This window comes from Malurus melanocephalus, unplaced genomic scaffold (assembly GCF_030028575.1).
Source record: "Malurus melanocephalus ecotype Western Australia unplaced genomic scaffold, MMel_1.1 scaffold_37, whole genome shotgun sequence".
In the NCBI taxonomy this organism is placed as follows: Eukaryota; Metazoa; Chordata; class Aves; order Passeriformes; family Maluridae; genus Malurus; species Malurus melanocephalus.
The window spans coordinates 149,334-164,984 of NW_026623269.1; the positions used below are offsets into that span (position 1 = coordinate 149,334).

Consider the following 15,651-nt stretch of genomic DNA (forward strand, 5'->3'; position numbering starts at 1 on the left):
GATACTGAAATTTAAACTGTTTTTCAGATGCCAGTGACTGTCATTCAGCAAGCTGGGTAATGAGAAGTAACAGTGTTTGGGCTTGAGGCAGAATTAAGATTTCTACAAAGAKGGGGAAGACAGCAGTGATGGGTACACTGTAAGGGAGTGAAAAAGGATTTGCATCAGCTGTGGGATGAATGAAAGCATCTTCTTCACTGTGTTTGGAAAATACACGAGGGGTGTTTCACTGAGGGAGTGTCATAGGGAATGGCAGATTTGCTTTATTGACTATTGTTCCTACTTCTGGYCCTTAAAAATCCAGGCTCTGACTGACCCTTCCCTGCAGCAGCCTCTTGTCACAATTTTAACTGCAAAGAGCCCRTGTATTTGTGAATATGAAAACATCATTGATGTAGGCTTATTTAGATTCTCCTGCTCCCAGATGACTAAGAAAACCAGACCCAATAATCATTTACTCAATGCATGTGACTACAATGCATTGGTGAACCTAAAAATAGGAAAAAATCTGCTTCAAACTAACAGTGATGAAATAAGATTTCATTCTTTCTTTGCAAATATTTTTCTGTCCTGACAGCCAGAAGTTCAGCCAAGAGGACATTTTACTTGTTTCTATTAACTTTCAGCACTTGAACTTACATATTTATATCCTGAGTTAGTGATACTCCCTAAAAATAATGAAACTCTTGTTTGCAAAAAATTATTCAAAATTTCTACTTCAAAAACCACAAGACCTGGTTCTAAGAACTGTAACCCTAAAAAGGCAACAAAATAAAAGCTGCAGCAAATCTTCTGGTGCCATTCCACCCTCCTGGGCACCAGGACAAGCATCAGGTTACGATTCACACTTCATGTCATTAAAAATACACTGATAAGCATGTTAGGTATGTTCAATATTGAATCTAAATTCAATAATGCTCTCYCAGGCTTCCCTAGCACAGACACAGGGAATTTTGATTGAATCTGCTCTACAGCGATTAGCTAATGTATTCATTAACTGGAGGGGTTAGTAATATGAACGTGGCAAATGATACTTAATTACAATAATTAATGCCTGGTGATTCATGAATAATGCATTCCACAGCTATTTACATATTCATACTTGTGAGGCTATTAATGGATAATTATCATTTGCCTAAAAGACGTGGACATCAGGAATGTAACAAGCAGACTGTTTTCCCTCACTGTGGCCTTACCTGCTGTTGTGCACCTCTACCTTGTACCTTACAWACAGAAATAGAAACAGGATTTTATTTGTACGGCCTACAAAGCAATCTAATAGCAAATAAAGCCATCCAGGTTAGTTTCCACGCTGCACAAGTTCTGAGCCATCCATTTCTGTCTTGAGATTGCAAAAAATATGAAAGCACTTCATTCTCTTGTTATTAGTATAGATTTGTTCTTGTCCTGAATTTATTTATGCTCTTTCCTATTGCAGATGGTTAGGACCCTTTCATACTTTAGAATTTTTTAGTTTGTGAAATTAGGGTAGAAATATTGGAAAAAACCAGGAAAATCAGAAAATTGGGGTAGCAATTTTGGAAGCACCTTCAAACGGAACAATTGTACTCTAGATATGTGGTAGTTAGGTACCTATACATACRTTTCTGCATCCATATAAGCAGATAACTTGTTAGACCTCCCAAGATAAGAGAAAACTTTAAGAGCAGTAGATAGAAAATAATGCAACACAAAATTTAAAAAAACCCTAAATTAATATTAAAATATATTTTAAGGCAATATGATATTTTTTACTCTTAGTCTAAGATTGAATGCCCAGTGTTGACATCAGCAAGACAGTAATTTTCAGCTGCCAGCCTCAGGAGCGTGGTAAAACCAACAAGTAAAGCTGGGTAAGTCACCTGAGCCTTACTAGGTTTGAGAAAATCCTCATTATGGCAACTGTTTGGACTGCACAGGTAAATTTGTTACAGTCTGATGGCAGGCTATTGAAATAATATTATTTTATCCACTGAAGTAATTTTTTACTTTTATTAGCCTGGCAGAATCAGTGTAAGTGAGCAGGGGAAAAGCTGGAGTTGTTTTCACATCATTTGGGGGCTGTAGATCACCCACCATAACAGAATCTTTACCATCGATGGTAGGAGCCAGAGAGAGCTCAGCTCTATTCCAGTGCCAGGTCGAATGTGGGGTAAGAAGAAACATCTTCAGATTTATAAAATGAGCAGCTCTGCTCTGGAAGTCATTGGAAATGTCACAATGCTGTTTTTGCAGTTGTTTTTCAGAGCAGAACAATGCCTTAATACCCTTTGCTATTTTGCATTAGTCTGCATTGAAAACACAGGATTTAACTAAAACTTCTAAAAGGCTATTGCAAGAAACACATTTAATATGTGTCACAACAGAAGGTACAAAAAGATTAGGATGCAAATACAAAAAGGTTATCTAATGTGTCTTAGCTGGGAAAGGCAAGAAAGCTCTTCACAAGGCCAGGATTACACACGCATCAGTGAGGAGCASTTGAATATTTAATGTGCTTGGTAAATATAAACAGAAAAGGGAGCCCAGATGACACATGACAGCACAACACTGTGCAGTGCAGGAATCAGCTCGAGCACGGTGTTCACATAACACTTCAGTACTCAGACTAACACCTTTTGTCTGCAGCCATCCTTTTCTGTTGCAATGGCATTGTCTYCCCTGTTCTCACCTTCCAATGTTTTCCCTGCGGACTCACATTCCCATCACATGGGCATTTACTTCAGTCATTGCCCACTGCCTAACACTCCCTGCATTGTTCCCACACTAAATGTTATGTCTTTTTGTTTCTTTCTTACATGCTTCATGAGACTTAATRTTCTCTTCTATCTGTTTTTCAGTTCTTGATATGAATCTCCATTCCTAATAACATCTGAAAAACATTACACACTTTACTAGGCTTATGGAATATTTTCCAATGAAAAGGAATAAAAAGAATTCCTGTTCTGAAAATCTGAARAATATTTTGGTCTCAAATGATCAAGAATATTTATCTGTTTTGATGCAGAAAACTATTCAAATGAAAGGCAGAGCTTGTTACACAAATATCTGAACTTTCAACCGAACTAGATATGCAGCAAATACAACAGTCCATAAATTTATTCAAAGAATATTTGATAGAACAAATTATTCACTTTTCAAAAAAAATAAGAGCACTGAAGTAAAAAAAATGTGATACTGCTGTAATTCAAAGGACAAGCAAATCAGCAGCTTTACAAATCTTTGTAATTATTTAGAGCAAACAGATTTTGCACCACTGGAGACAGCTTTGATTGTTGGTGGTCCCTGTGAAATGGTAGGGTAGGGATCTGGAGATCTCAAACACWTGAATACTTTGGGGTCTGATYTATCCATTACAGAAATAAATGGGARTATTTCTGTGTGGTGAAGCACTGGGAACAYCACAGGCTGTGCCCTTCTTATCTCCCAAGGGACAGGACCCTCTGTTCCCTCTTCTCCAAGCAGTTACCATGTGTGGGTGGATTAAAGGTACAGATGCTTCCCTGATCATCCTGTAACAAGACTTCTTCTTCCTGTTGACTTTATATCAGTTATCCAGGAAAAGGGTGCCTGGAGTGACACTGGGAGCTGCTAATCCTGGAAAAAAAAATGAAAAAAAACCACACCAAAAAGCTCCAATTAAACAACAAACCAACCACCAAAAAATCCCAACAAAATAAAGCAAGCACACACACAAAATCCCTCAACACTCTAAAAACCTTCAACCAAAGCCAAAATAAAGAAACTCCAAAATAAAACCCAAACCTGCTCCCAATTAAAATCAATGACAAACTAGAGACTAGGCTCTGGCAACAGCACCTCTTCTGCAAGGCTAATATCAGTTTGTATYCCCCAGTGCTAATGCTAAGTCTGGTCTTATCTGGGCTGACTCTAATCCCTCAGTGAAATGGAGCYTAGGCACAGAGTTTACACAGTGATGTAACTGTTGTCCTTTTTTACCCCAAATCCTATAATTTTGTGAAATAATCTGCATATTGCACGTGAGAATCAGACAGGACACTACTGAGTCTCTGGGAAAATTGCACTTGGTCCTTTCTTATTTTATTGTTTTCCTTTAATCCAACACAAACCTCATTCAGGCTGAAAGGAAATGGTTGGTTTCTGTACCTCTGAAAATCTAACACATTGTTCATGGCAGACCTAATCCCAGTAGTAAAAGGTGGTGTCTTCTGTCACTTTCTACAGGTTTGGAAATTATTATTCCTTCCAAATTTTCCCCTGTCCTTTCAGGAAGAGATCCTGCCAGTGGAACCTCAGTGGTTGCTGTGGCTCTGTCTGGGGAAGCCAGAGATGAGTCCCAAAAACCCCTCAGTGCTGCCAGTGTTGCCATTTTTAGAAACCATGAAAAAATATCTTCTTCTCTCTGAAGGAGATCCAGGAGGCACAAAGTGCTGCTGAGGGAAATGAAATAACACAAATAGGAAAACGATAAGTAAAATGGATTTGTAAAAGTCAAACCGATGGGGACAGCAGTGAATGCCTTGGCTGTATCTGAACTCAGGAAGAATGGCTTCATTATTTCAAGTGAATGTTTGTGGCACATCTGTRAGGTGCCCAAGTGGTATTATCACGTTCTTCACTGGGAACTGGAAACACAGAGAGAGAGAGAGAGCACAATCCACCCTTGGATGCTTTAACTACCTTAAAAATATCAAAGCATTGCAATAGTCACTAAAACAATGAAGTTCTCTAGATAAAGAAGGCATGGAAGATATTTCCCATTCAGTATCAGGCACCCTTCTCTCCCCTGGAGGAGCACTCAGGCTGCTCAGAGTGCCACTGGCTGGSACTCAGAAGCCTGAAACCACTTATTTGTTAGTAAGTTATTGAGCTACTCCCTCAGGAAGGTTTGGAGTCAAAGTCGTGATCACTTTTTTTCCATCCTTTCCCAAAGCTACTGATGGAGGAAGCAGAAGTGTTCTTCCAGGAGAAAACACTAATATATGACCCTGCTGCCAAAATGATACAAAACTTGCCAGATTCCATGATTACCTTACTGGTTTTGGAATACATATGAGTTTGGGAATATTTTAAGGAAGCGTGTAAATGTCAATSAGAAGAGTTACTCAGAGCCATAAAGAAAAAGATTTTGGAAATCTCAGATTACATCTGTAGTTGAATTAAATGKCTTATTTGTGGTATAAAAAATAAGGATGGCCAACAAATGATCTGTGAGACTTCACAATGGAATTTTRGCAGAGGATGAACAATCTCCAGACACTGCAACATGACCACAGCTGGGTACTTTACCAAAACCAAAAGGGGTCATCACTGGTTTGAGGCAGCCACAGGTAAGGAGGCTCCAAACTGAAAACTGCTGTTTAAGAAATGAGGCATCAGGGGTGGAGCTGAGCAGGAGGAACTCCTCAGGATCAAGATAATCTGAGAGTGYAGGAATTCTTAAAAGAAAGACATTGACAAGGCTGCTATTCCTTCCCAGCATGTCAAAGTAAAACTCTATAATCTGAAGTACAATGTATTTTCTGATAGTTATCTTTAGGTGGCAGTAAGGTAAAAGCATGGAGTAGAAAGTTGAGAGAAATTTCCACTGCCTCTTTAGAGACCTTTATCTCATGTGCTGTGCTGGCTATAACRTAGAAAGAGAATTTCTAAAACACTTGCATCTTCAGCAGATATCCAAAAAGCAATTATCAGCAATTGTTCAGATGCAAACCTGTTGAATGCCAGTGATATTAATACAATGATTAGATCCTGTAACAGTATGCAGCACTTGATCCAARAATCCCTGAGGACCGTGGTGAGGTTCAGAGGTAAAGATAGACACACTCACATGATTCTAGCAACAAGATGGAAGTACACTTAAAAAAAATACTAAAAATAACTCCACTAACAAATGAAAGGTCTAAATCAAGTCTGAAAAATTATTAACACATAAGCTTTTAGATTTTTTTTTCCGTCTACACTTTTCCTGCATGCACCTCTTCCACAGTCTTTCCTGAAGCTAAACCATCATGATTTTTGTTGTCTCAAATCCACTTTCTACCAGGAGAAAAGCAGCCAGCAGGATAGAAACACACTGAAAGTTTTTAGGGAGGAATATAATTAGCGAAGTAACGCGACAGTGTCACGTAGCGCGCTAAGGCAAGTATTATGTAGCCAATAAAGGTCTATCTTATACTATTAATATTTACAGTTGGAAGCAGGAGATGGCTGCAATCGAAGTGCTGCTCCCAGCAAAGGCTCGCTGCTGACTCGATACCTTGTTGTGTGACAGTGTGAAACAGTCTCAGCGCTCCTTACTTCATCACCACTTGACAGCATCCTATTAATGCTAGGTAGTGACACATGGCTGGCGTGCAGGAGCCCAGCACCAAGCACGGCAAAGAATTTCAGGGAACAGTTTCGAGAGGGTTGGCTTCGATCCTGAGCAGAGAGGCAGGGATRGGAAGTGTCTGGCAGTTCCAAAAGYRGGCAGGAATCGTGGCAGYCTGMGCTGCAGCACCCACAGCTGACCCACCTGAGCATTGGGCAGCGCTGGACAGAGCAGGTTCTCACTCCCACAGAAAATGGGSAGAGGAAGGGCTGAGTTTCAGCCCAGGCTGCAGCTGTGCAAGGGAACCAGGACCTGGGGGCAAGAGGACAGACCCTGGTGCCCCTGGTGACAGTCAGGGAGCACACCCACAGGAGGTGGCTCAGCCCTTTGTGAGCCTGGGCTCTGCTGGGTCCTCAGGGCTSTGCTCAAAGATCTGATGACAGAAATTAAATACCTAACACTAACAACACCAGTTAAGAAAGAGCTCTTTAACCTCAACTATTGTGTGCTGAAAAGTGGAGTTCTGAGCAATTCCACACTGTGCACAAAYCAGGTTGTGCAATTCCATTAAAGTTTATTGAAGACTGATCATTCCTAACATGGGTGAATCATACCTGGTGAAAACAATGTGCAAGAAAACACATCAGTRGGGAGAAACAACAAGCAGGTGTTCACTCAGACAGTACTTCCAGACTGCAAATACCTCAGCAAAATCTCTTTTCATTTTTTTCCCTGGTTCAGACAAGRTTAGAATCTAGCACGACAGCTAAAATACACATGCAAAAAATCAGAAAAGCAGAAGTTTGCAGTAGCAGTGGTTCAGTTGTTTCCTTGACTTAGCTACTGATAGCCTGTGTTACCTTTCCTGTCCCATTCTCTCATTCAAATGCTGTCAATACCTCCAGCCCCATTTTGAGTGTCACAACATCATTCTGGATGGGCTGCTCTGACCTACACCCATGCAACCTATGAAGAAAGCAGTTTTGAAATCCTTTCTTTCTCATAATTTTAACCATTTCTCTCAGTCTACCAAACCCCTCTTTACCTCTTTTCTTGGGAGCTCTCCTGCCCTCGTCCTCAGTGCTGTAGCATCTTTTCCTGTTCTCCTGTTTGAGGGTTTGGCCTCCMGCCCCCTTTACACTCAGGAATCTGRSCWKSTTTCCTCAGAAGGCCTTGTGTTCTTCCAAATCCCTCTCCAGGTGCCATTTCCACTGTGGCAGCTACAGGGATGCAGCAAACTCAACCTGGCCACGTGCAGGGCAATAACAGAAAGTCAGTGTTTTCAGTGGTAGGCTTTTGAGTTTAAACATCTCCCATTCCCTCCTGCAAGATGCCTGCCTGATGAGGCTTTCCTCCACCACCAAGATTCTGTAGTCATACAGAATCTGCTGTCTGCAAAGCAGCTATCCCCTGTGGAGAAACACCACCTGATACACTGTGCTGGCAGCCATGTACAAAAATAATTCTGTGTGATGCCCCAAAGCATTTCCCAAACTGGAAAAGGATGTTGCACCCCAGAGACTGACACCTTTACTAAAACATTTGTCTAGTCTGCTATATAGCAGCTATGGGACAAACTCCTCCTCAGCATGGTTTGCCTGGATTTGCACCAGCTATAGATTTTTCCCTCTTATCCTTTCAGATTGCAGCAGATGGTGAAGTTCCTACACCAGAGGCTGTCGATAGAATTTTAAAAGGCATCTCATAACAACACATTGGAGCTGCACATTTAATCTGTGCTGCAGCACTAGGATGATCTTAAAAAGAGCTGGAGCTCTTACAAAATTAGCACAGGCAGTCGCTGCAGAAGAGCTATCAAGGAGCCTTCTCAGAGCCCAGAGCTTAATGAGAGCTGCCCCCAAAGTGCCACCATCCCTGCCCTCCGTGCAAGCACCATGCTGCTGTCTGAAAGGCACTCAGGAACCTGTGACACACCGATCCAGGAGATTTTAAGGGGCTGCTTGTGTGCTTCTGGCTCCTTTGGGCCCATGGCTGAGCTCCTGCACAGTGCCAGGAGCAGCCAATAGCAGGAATATTGTTCCTTTTGCTCAAGACAGACCATCCCAGACGTACCAAACACCTCTTTGTGTTTTCATTGCTTTCGCTGAACAGTTAATCTAAGTCAGACATTAATACAATAAGTAGTTCAAGAAATCCTAGCTATTTTAAGTACCCTGTTCTTTAAAGGTTAATTCCTAAACGTGAGCTTTCCAAGCTGGAAAAGCTTCTTGGCCAAAAGGGTGATGCTGCCAACAGAAAGCCACCTGAGCCAAACATTACTGCGTGTCCCAGCACTGAGAAGGGGACAAATAGTTTTGATTTTCACACAGCACCGTTTAAAGTGATCTGGGAATGGTTCAGCAGCCCAGTGTGGGGAGGAGGAGGGCTGGGTAACCCATCTGACTGCMGATCCAGACTAATGGGAACAGCACCCTGCTTTCACTGAAGTCTGCTTTACAGTTTCGTTGCAACGCTTCAGAGAGCTCCGTCTCCMATCTCCAATTTCTTGCTCCACTATAATTAGAACAAACTTCCTCATTAACTTCTGTAGTGTCACAACAGTGCGACTGCACGTGCCAGGAGGGAGGCTGTCAGAATTTCTTAATGAGGTGCTTTCTTTGCAAGCCCAGCTAAATCCCAGACTTCAATCATCTCCATCTTCTTCATTTTCTCACAGACTACCACAGATGTAATTCTTCCTTCATGGTAAAGACTGCATTTTTCTCATCTATAACTGGTCAAGCCAGATGATCAATTTATCATTATAGCAGCTAACATGAGTTCTCTCCATGCTTTTTCCTTGATTTCAAGAACTGTCAGAAAACTAAAAGTTGACATTTTTCAGGAAGGAATCAATTAAAACTGTCAGGTGTCAACTAAGACAAACTATTCAAACTACATTTTATAAAAAACATATATAGAGGTGGTTGTGAACGTGATTTCTTCAGAGGCATTTGAAGAAAATATTCAGACAATAACATCCACCAGAAAACAGAAAAAAAATATTAAAAATTACTCAAAATTTTTCTTCTTCAAGATGAACTGCCTATGTGTGTTATACTGTGGATATTCTGAACACATCAGAAGTAGTCACCTAAGTTTTTCCTTCAGTAATGTCCATAGGGCAGGTACAGCACTGGGGGTCTCCTTCAGGCCCTCCAAGCAATGGGATTGTATTTCCCTGCAGCTATCAGGWAAATAACTCAGAGGTTGATGGCAGAAACAGCAATGGCAATGCTGGAAATTCAAGATACCTGCAGCTCTTTGTGTAATACACAGCAATTTTCAGAGGGCCATGGAGGGAGGTGAGGGACATGGTGTCAGGGGAGAAGTTCCTAAAGTGTGGAGAATGCATGCAGAAGGCACCAGAGCCAATTTGTGGCGCTGCAGGCCACCCTGAACTGCAGGGGAACAGCCTCCCCTTCACCACTGAGATCTTCATCAGCTCTCCAAGGCTCCATGGCTGAAGCTGATCCCTGGCCTTTTTCTCACTCATGAAGAAGCAAAAGTAGAGAAAACCCCTGCAGCAGTGYTCCCAGGTCTGTTTTAAACTCCTGCCTTCTGCTTCTCAATCTGAGAGAATGCAAACACTGCTCTTAGCAGATAATCCTGGCACTCATTAGGCATCAGGTTTGCAGTACAGCAAATATTGCACCTTTCAGGAATCACCTCAGGGACAAGAGGAATCTTGGCTATACAAAGCAGAGTCTGTACAGTGCMGCTGCCACTTTTGAAGCCCACAGGATGAACTGAAGAGTTCTGAACAGAAGAAGAAGGAGCTGGTGGCCTCGCTGAGGATAAACAGAAGAAAATCAGCTGAGGTGCACTCAGTGCTGCTTCCTTTRTTGCCACAGGTAGCAAAGCAACGAGGAGGAAACTGTTCAAAGACCTGAAAAATAACTGTGCATAAACACACTCAAAGATCAGGGCCCACATGGACAACAGCATGAAGCAGGAAASCAGGATAAATCATTAAAAGATAAAGTGGTTAAAGAAAATAGGTGATAGCTATAAAATCTTAAAAAATTTGCCTTTTCCAGTGGCGTGTACAGTATTTGGCTTAACTGAACATGAATCTGTTCTCCTTAAATGAGTCCCAAACAGGTTATTACTATTATTATTATTATCATTTAATGTACTTTCATTAGAACAAAGTCAATCCACAGATTTATGGCCACWTTTCTGCTGTTGAAAATAAACTGCAGCCTCAAGGGCTGGGGTTATCAGTGCATCTCATTATAACAGATTTGTGTGTGACTGACTGGATTACTCCTTGAACTACACAAATTCTTATTTGAATTCAGCCTGTAACAGAAAAATTACAATAAGATGGCTGTAACTTCTCTAKGAAATAAACTCAGCACATCCATGTTTTTTTTTTCCATTCAATGATCTACTTTATGCAATCTAAACATTCTAAATAATTTTAATAACTGAAATAACCTTACAAAAATTAATCAATTTTGATGTGAAACCACCAGTGAAAAGCCAAAAGACATGATTTTACAAAAAGAAAAAAATACCTTTTTTCCTGCATTTTTCCTGTCTTTGCAGATGAAGGTATTCACTACATGAAAATAAAAAAAAATCAGTAATATTTTTTCTTTCCTTTTAAAAAAATTTTGCCGAAGTAAGTCTATCTTGCTCCAGCTGACATCCAAAGATGAACAAATAGAACATCCTATATAAAATAACTTAGTGAGAAGCAGACAGGCCTTCTGATGTTAGCAAAGTTCATTTTTGCCATCAGCATCCATTACCATGAAGGATTCTGCTTTTACTGGCTGCTCCTCTGTATTAGGGGCAGGGGAGCTCTTCAAACTGTTCTGCCACCAGCTGCCTTCTAAACAGGCTCGTGAGGTAATTCAGGCTGGAAGAGCCCTCAGCCTCCCACATAAACTGCAGTGAGAATCTCCAAGGTATTGCCCAGCCAGTTAATTAACCCTCCTTCATTTACCCTGCATATATTTAGTTATTCACAAGCAGTGCTGAAGTTACATTCAGAAATAGCTATGATCACCATGTGTTATTTATCAGCAAGAATAATTTCTTTAAGGCAATCACAGTGTATGGGAGGGGTCTCAGGATTCCCCAGCAACAAAGATTTTCAGCAAAAAAATTCAGGAACTTGTTTTTTTCCACAAGCTTCCAGCTGTTCTGTGGCAATTTTTTTTTGTGCCAAGACAAAATAAAGTTTGTCTTGCTCTGTCCATTCCTTTCCAGAGCTTTCCCCTTCTACTTTTGAAGGTCTAAGCCAAAAAAAAACCTCTTTCTTGGGACTCTGCAACACCTGTGTGACAAACASAGCAAAAACCTGAACATTGCCATCTCCCAAGCACTCAGCTCAATGGCCAGGTCTCCACCAGGGCARGGGGATTGTGACAGGAAGATGAAAAGGGATATTGGAGTGGTSTTGTCCCTTAGGATGGCCCAGCCCCACAGCCAGGGAGTGTGGGACACGGATGGAGCACTGGGATCAGCAGATGAGCAGCCCCAGGGCACACTTTGAAACATCCCAGAGAGTCACACCCGGACCCATCCACACGGGGAACACCAGCAGGGACTGCCCAGAAAAGCCTGAAGCGCTGAAATGGGGCTGTAATTTCAAAGAGCATTTTTAATGACCACTCCCTGCCATTATGCAAAGTACACAGTATGGTCAGTGACAGAAAACCTCTTTTCCACTCTTTCAGCAGCGTTGTGTTACTAAAAATGCTGCTCAATCCTTTTATTTTTGRGATCACTGGTTACAATTATTTCAGTCTATCACCAAATACATTGTGAACAGGCTGAGATGACAGGGGACAGAACTTTTCAGATTTTTTTTCCTGATCAGCCAGCTGATTTTCCAAATTAATTTAACAATTCAGCCATTAATTACTAAAGAAGCAGCTGATTTTGATGGGATCTGACTGCAGAGCCTTCTGGCAACTCTTGTTACCAGATCAGTGCAATTGCTAAGGGGGTGCCTTATATTGGAAACTTCGGCAGGGAGCTGGGGGCTGATAAACCAGGGGACAGCACTGGAACATCAGGGGGTTTTGATCCATAGAATCCACCTAAAAAGATGGATTTTTGTAAAGTGAAGGCATTATTTTTTCACAATTAAAAATTACAAGCAATATAGACACAGAAATAACGCTGGCTTGTATGTATCTGATCGTGGTAAAACCCCAAGCTCTCCAGATATTAACCAGGGGGGTAACTTCTTTTACATACTGGCTCAAGATGGATAAGAAGTTCTCTTATAAATAACTGCTGCAAAATTAAAAAAAAAAAAAAATAAAAAATCCCTGTTCTTATTTTAATTTGAGAGTGGCATTTAGATAGGTGACTCYATTTTGGCAAGTCACAGGCTTTTTCTTCACTCCAATTCTTTGCATAAGATTCTTCTTTAAGAAATCAAACTAATTTAAAGGTTATCATAAATGAAAATGTCTCCATCGATAGAGACAGACATGCTCACAACAGGAATGGAAAGAGTATGGACTGAGTTCAGAAATATCACATACCAGAGGCAAGGCCATACCCTYCATTTGCCTATGGTAGCAACTTTCTTTTGCAAATGTCCTTTTCAACCCTAGAATCAGAGTTAACTGGACTATCTTAGTCGTTATTTTCCCAGAGCAATGAAAATAAAAGAGAGCTTCTGAGAACAAAAATTCCATTAAAAATTTGCTGCCTCTCTGAGACAAGMGGAACTAGGGTCATTTAGTCCAACAGAGCACAGAGCAAAACTGAGATCTCAAATATGTCTGTAACACCATCCAAAGATGAAATAACCTTCCCAATCCAATACAATTTAATAGACCAACATGCTTCATGCCACCTTGTTTTAGAGATGCAGTCATTTGGTCTGACACCTRCATTATATTTCTATTGGGAAAAACGTTTTTAAAATCCCAGGGACCATATATTTAGCCATCAAGGACAGAGGAAAATATCCTAGTCGATCATTTATCCCCTGGAGAGAACCCCTGAGCCAAACTCGCTTTTACTGTTATAGCAGGACCTTTTATATCAGTGTGGAATTGGAGGGAGGAAAAAGAGGCAGGATTGTTTTAACACTTTMCCTCTGGCACTGCTGCTCTCCTGCAAAGGCACCAGTCCAAGGGGTGCACATACTCACACAGAGCAGCCAGTTCCAGGGCATCCAGCGCTGAGTGCAAAATCATCCTCGTGCTCTGGACTGTGATTGCCCTTCCTTAGGAATGACGAGGAGGCAGATCACTCAAATACCCTGCAACGTGGAGCTCTGACCTGCTGTTTTCCATTTCTAAATATTTGGGGATTTGAAAGCTCAGCCTCAAGCGCACATTCATCGCGGGCAGTTCAGCTGTCACTTGTAATACAAATCAAAAGATGATGGATGGCAGAATCTGCCCAGAAGTTCAATTCCTGCTAGGGTCATTCTGTCCATAGTGACCACTTTTCCACACTAACCACATCACTTCATTGCTCTCCTCACCATAAGCATTTTTTACACATGAAAGTGCATACATAGATGTGTATAAAACGTTCATCTACCAACTAGAAAATTTCTCTGGTCTGAAGCTTTCCAACTGACAGATTGGTTTATGTGCACTCTGCCTTCTGACATTATTACRTTTCCCACTGCCACATGAAAACTGAAAAAAAAACCCMAAAAAATCAGAGCATCCTTCCGTTCATCCTGTGCTGTACTGCTTGTGTTTCTGTAGACGAAGCTATGAAAACTGTGTGTGGAAGAAGAGCTGCATGAACATTTTAAAACTTGTTTGTGAAATTATACTGATTATTAATCCTGTGCAGCTTCCATATGCTTATTTCATGCAAACATACTAGTAGAAAAGTTCACTGGTAGGAATGCCTGTAGAAGTACTACATTTTATAATATTTAATGTAAGCAAATTTTCTATATATGTAAGTGTGTGTATATATATATACACACATATATATACATATGTATATTCATATAAATTTCACTCCAGCAAGATAAACAGAAATGTGACTCAATATATATTCAAATTAGCTCATGTTTAACTTGCAGTAGCCAAGACCAKCAATAAAGTGCTTACAAGCAAACTAGGAATAATGAATTATTATTGAGGTGATTCAATAATTGCTGTATTACCACTGCAGTCCACAGACACACAAACTTACAGGTTATTTTCAAGGTAAGGAAACTGTCAAAAGAAATGGGTCATTGCATGAAATTCATCCAGTTCTGCCTTGAACACTAAACTCTCMAGAGTCCAAAGACCAAAATCTGGAGGGCTTAATTCAGTTCCCTATCAATGAATGGTGCTTCAGCAGTAGCTCACCTGTGCAGAGCCATGGTTTTTGTGTAGCTCAAGTGTGTCTCAGCCTTGTGGTGACAGAAATGATATCGCAATTGTSTCGATCCTTGCAGCTGACAGCTGACCTGGTCTCGAGGATTTTCACCTGCATCGGCTCCGTGATGCTGGCCTTGCTGCTGATGCTGTCGCTGGCACTGCTGCTCTCCGTGGTCACGGCCAACAAAAGRGCCACGCAGGGCACGTACAGCCCCAGCCGGCAGGAGAAGGAGGGATCCCGCGTGGAGATGTGGAACATGGTGCAGCCACCGCCCATGGAAAGGCTCATCTAGAGGGAAGCCAAGGCAGCCCCCATCCTCAGAGACGGCTGAAAGGGGACACTGTACATATGTTAGATACATTAATTTTCATTTTGTTAAATATCACAGTGATTCGGGGCTTTCACCGCTTTCCTTTTAAGTTCAGTAACCCGGAAATTCTTTTAGCATTTAAGTGAACCAATGACATTTATCATTGCTTTGGACCAGCCCATCCAAGGACAATTTTTATTTTTGCACTGGAAACTCCAGCCTTGATAATCAGMAGTAGGCATTACCAACAGTAATGGCTCCTGGGATAAATGTAAGTGCCTGTCCTGGACACAATATGGATAACAGCTTCTCCTTTGCACTCTCCTCTGGCTGCCTGGCAATCACAAGATGATRCAGACAAATCAACTAAGCCTGTACAATAAAGACATTGTAATTCTGTTATCAAAGGTTTTAGTACTAGAGCTGTGTCTCAGTGTATCTACTTCCATTTGTTAATCAGGGATTAAAAGGAAGCTGTGCGAAAACTCTCCAAAATAAATGCTTCACATTTGTTTTTCTTTCTTCTGGTTCTTTCATTTTACTTGCTGGCCCTCCACCTTTTAATAAAATGAAGCTGAAATGAATTTCAGTTTCCACAAAACCATGTATTTCTCCTAGGATGGAAGACCGTGGCCTAAAATATCCAGTGGGCCCAACCTGACAGGAGACATCTAAATATCCCAAAMAAATGGTGTGCATCCACCCATTTTCCTATTGCAATACCACCCAA

At 41.1% G+C, this 15,651-nt stretch overlaps 1 protein-coding gene across 1 annotated transcript in view; it reads left to right on the forward strand.

The window, feature by feature from the left end:
- Nucleotides 1-15,531, forward strand: part of CRB1 (crumbs cell polarity complex component 1) — an 88,734-nt gene extending 73,203 nt beyond the window's left edge. The window contains exon 12 of the mRNA XM_057364234.1: nucleotides 14,688-15,531. Coding sequence (XP_057220217.1) covers nucleotides 14,688-14,903 — 216 coding nt within the window. The 3' untranslated portion in view covers nucleotides 14,904-15,531. The remainder of the gene's footprint in view (nucleotides 1-14,687) is intronic.
- Nucleotides 15,532-15,651: the final 120 nt, after the last annotated feature.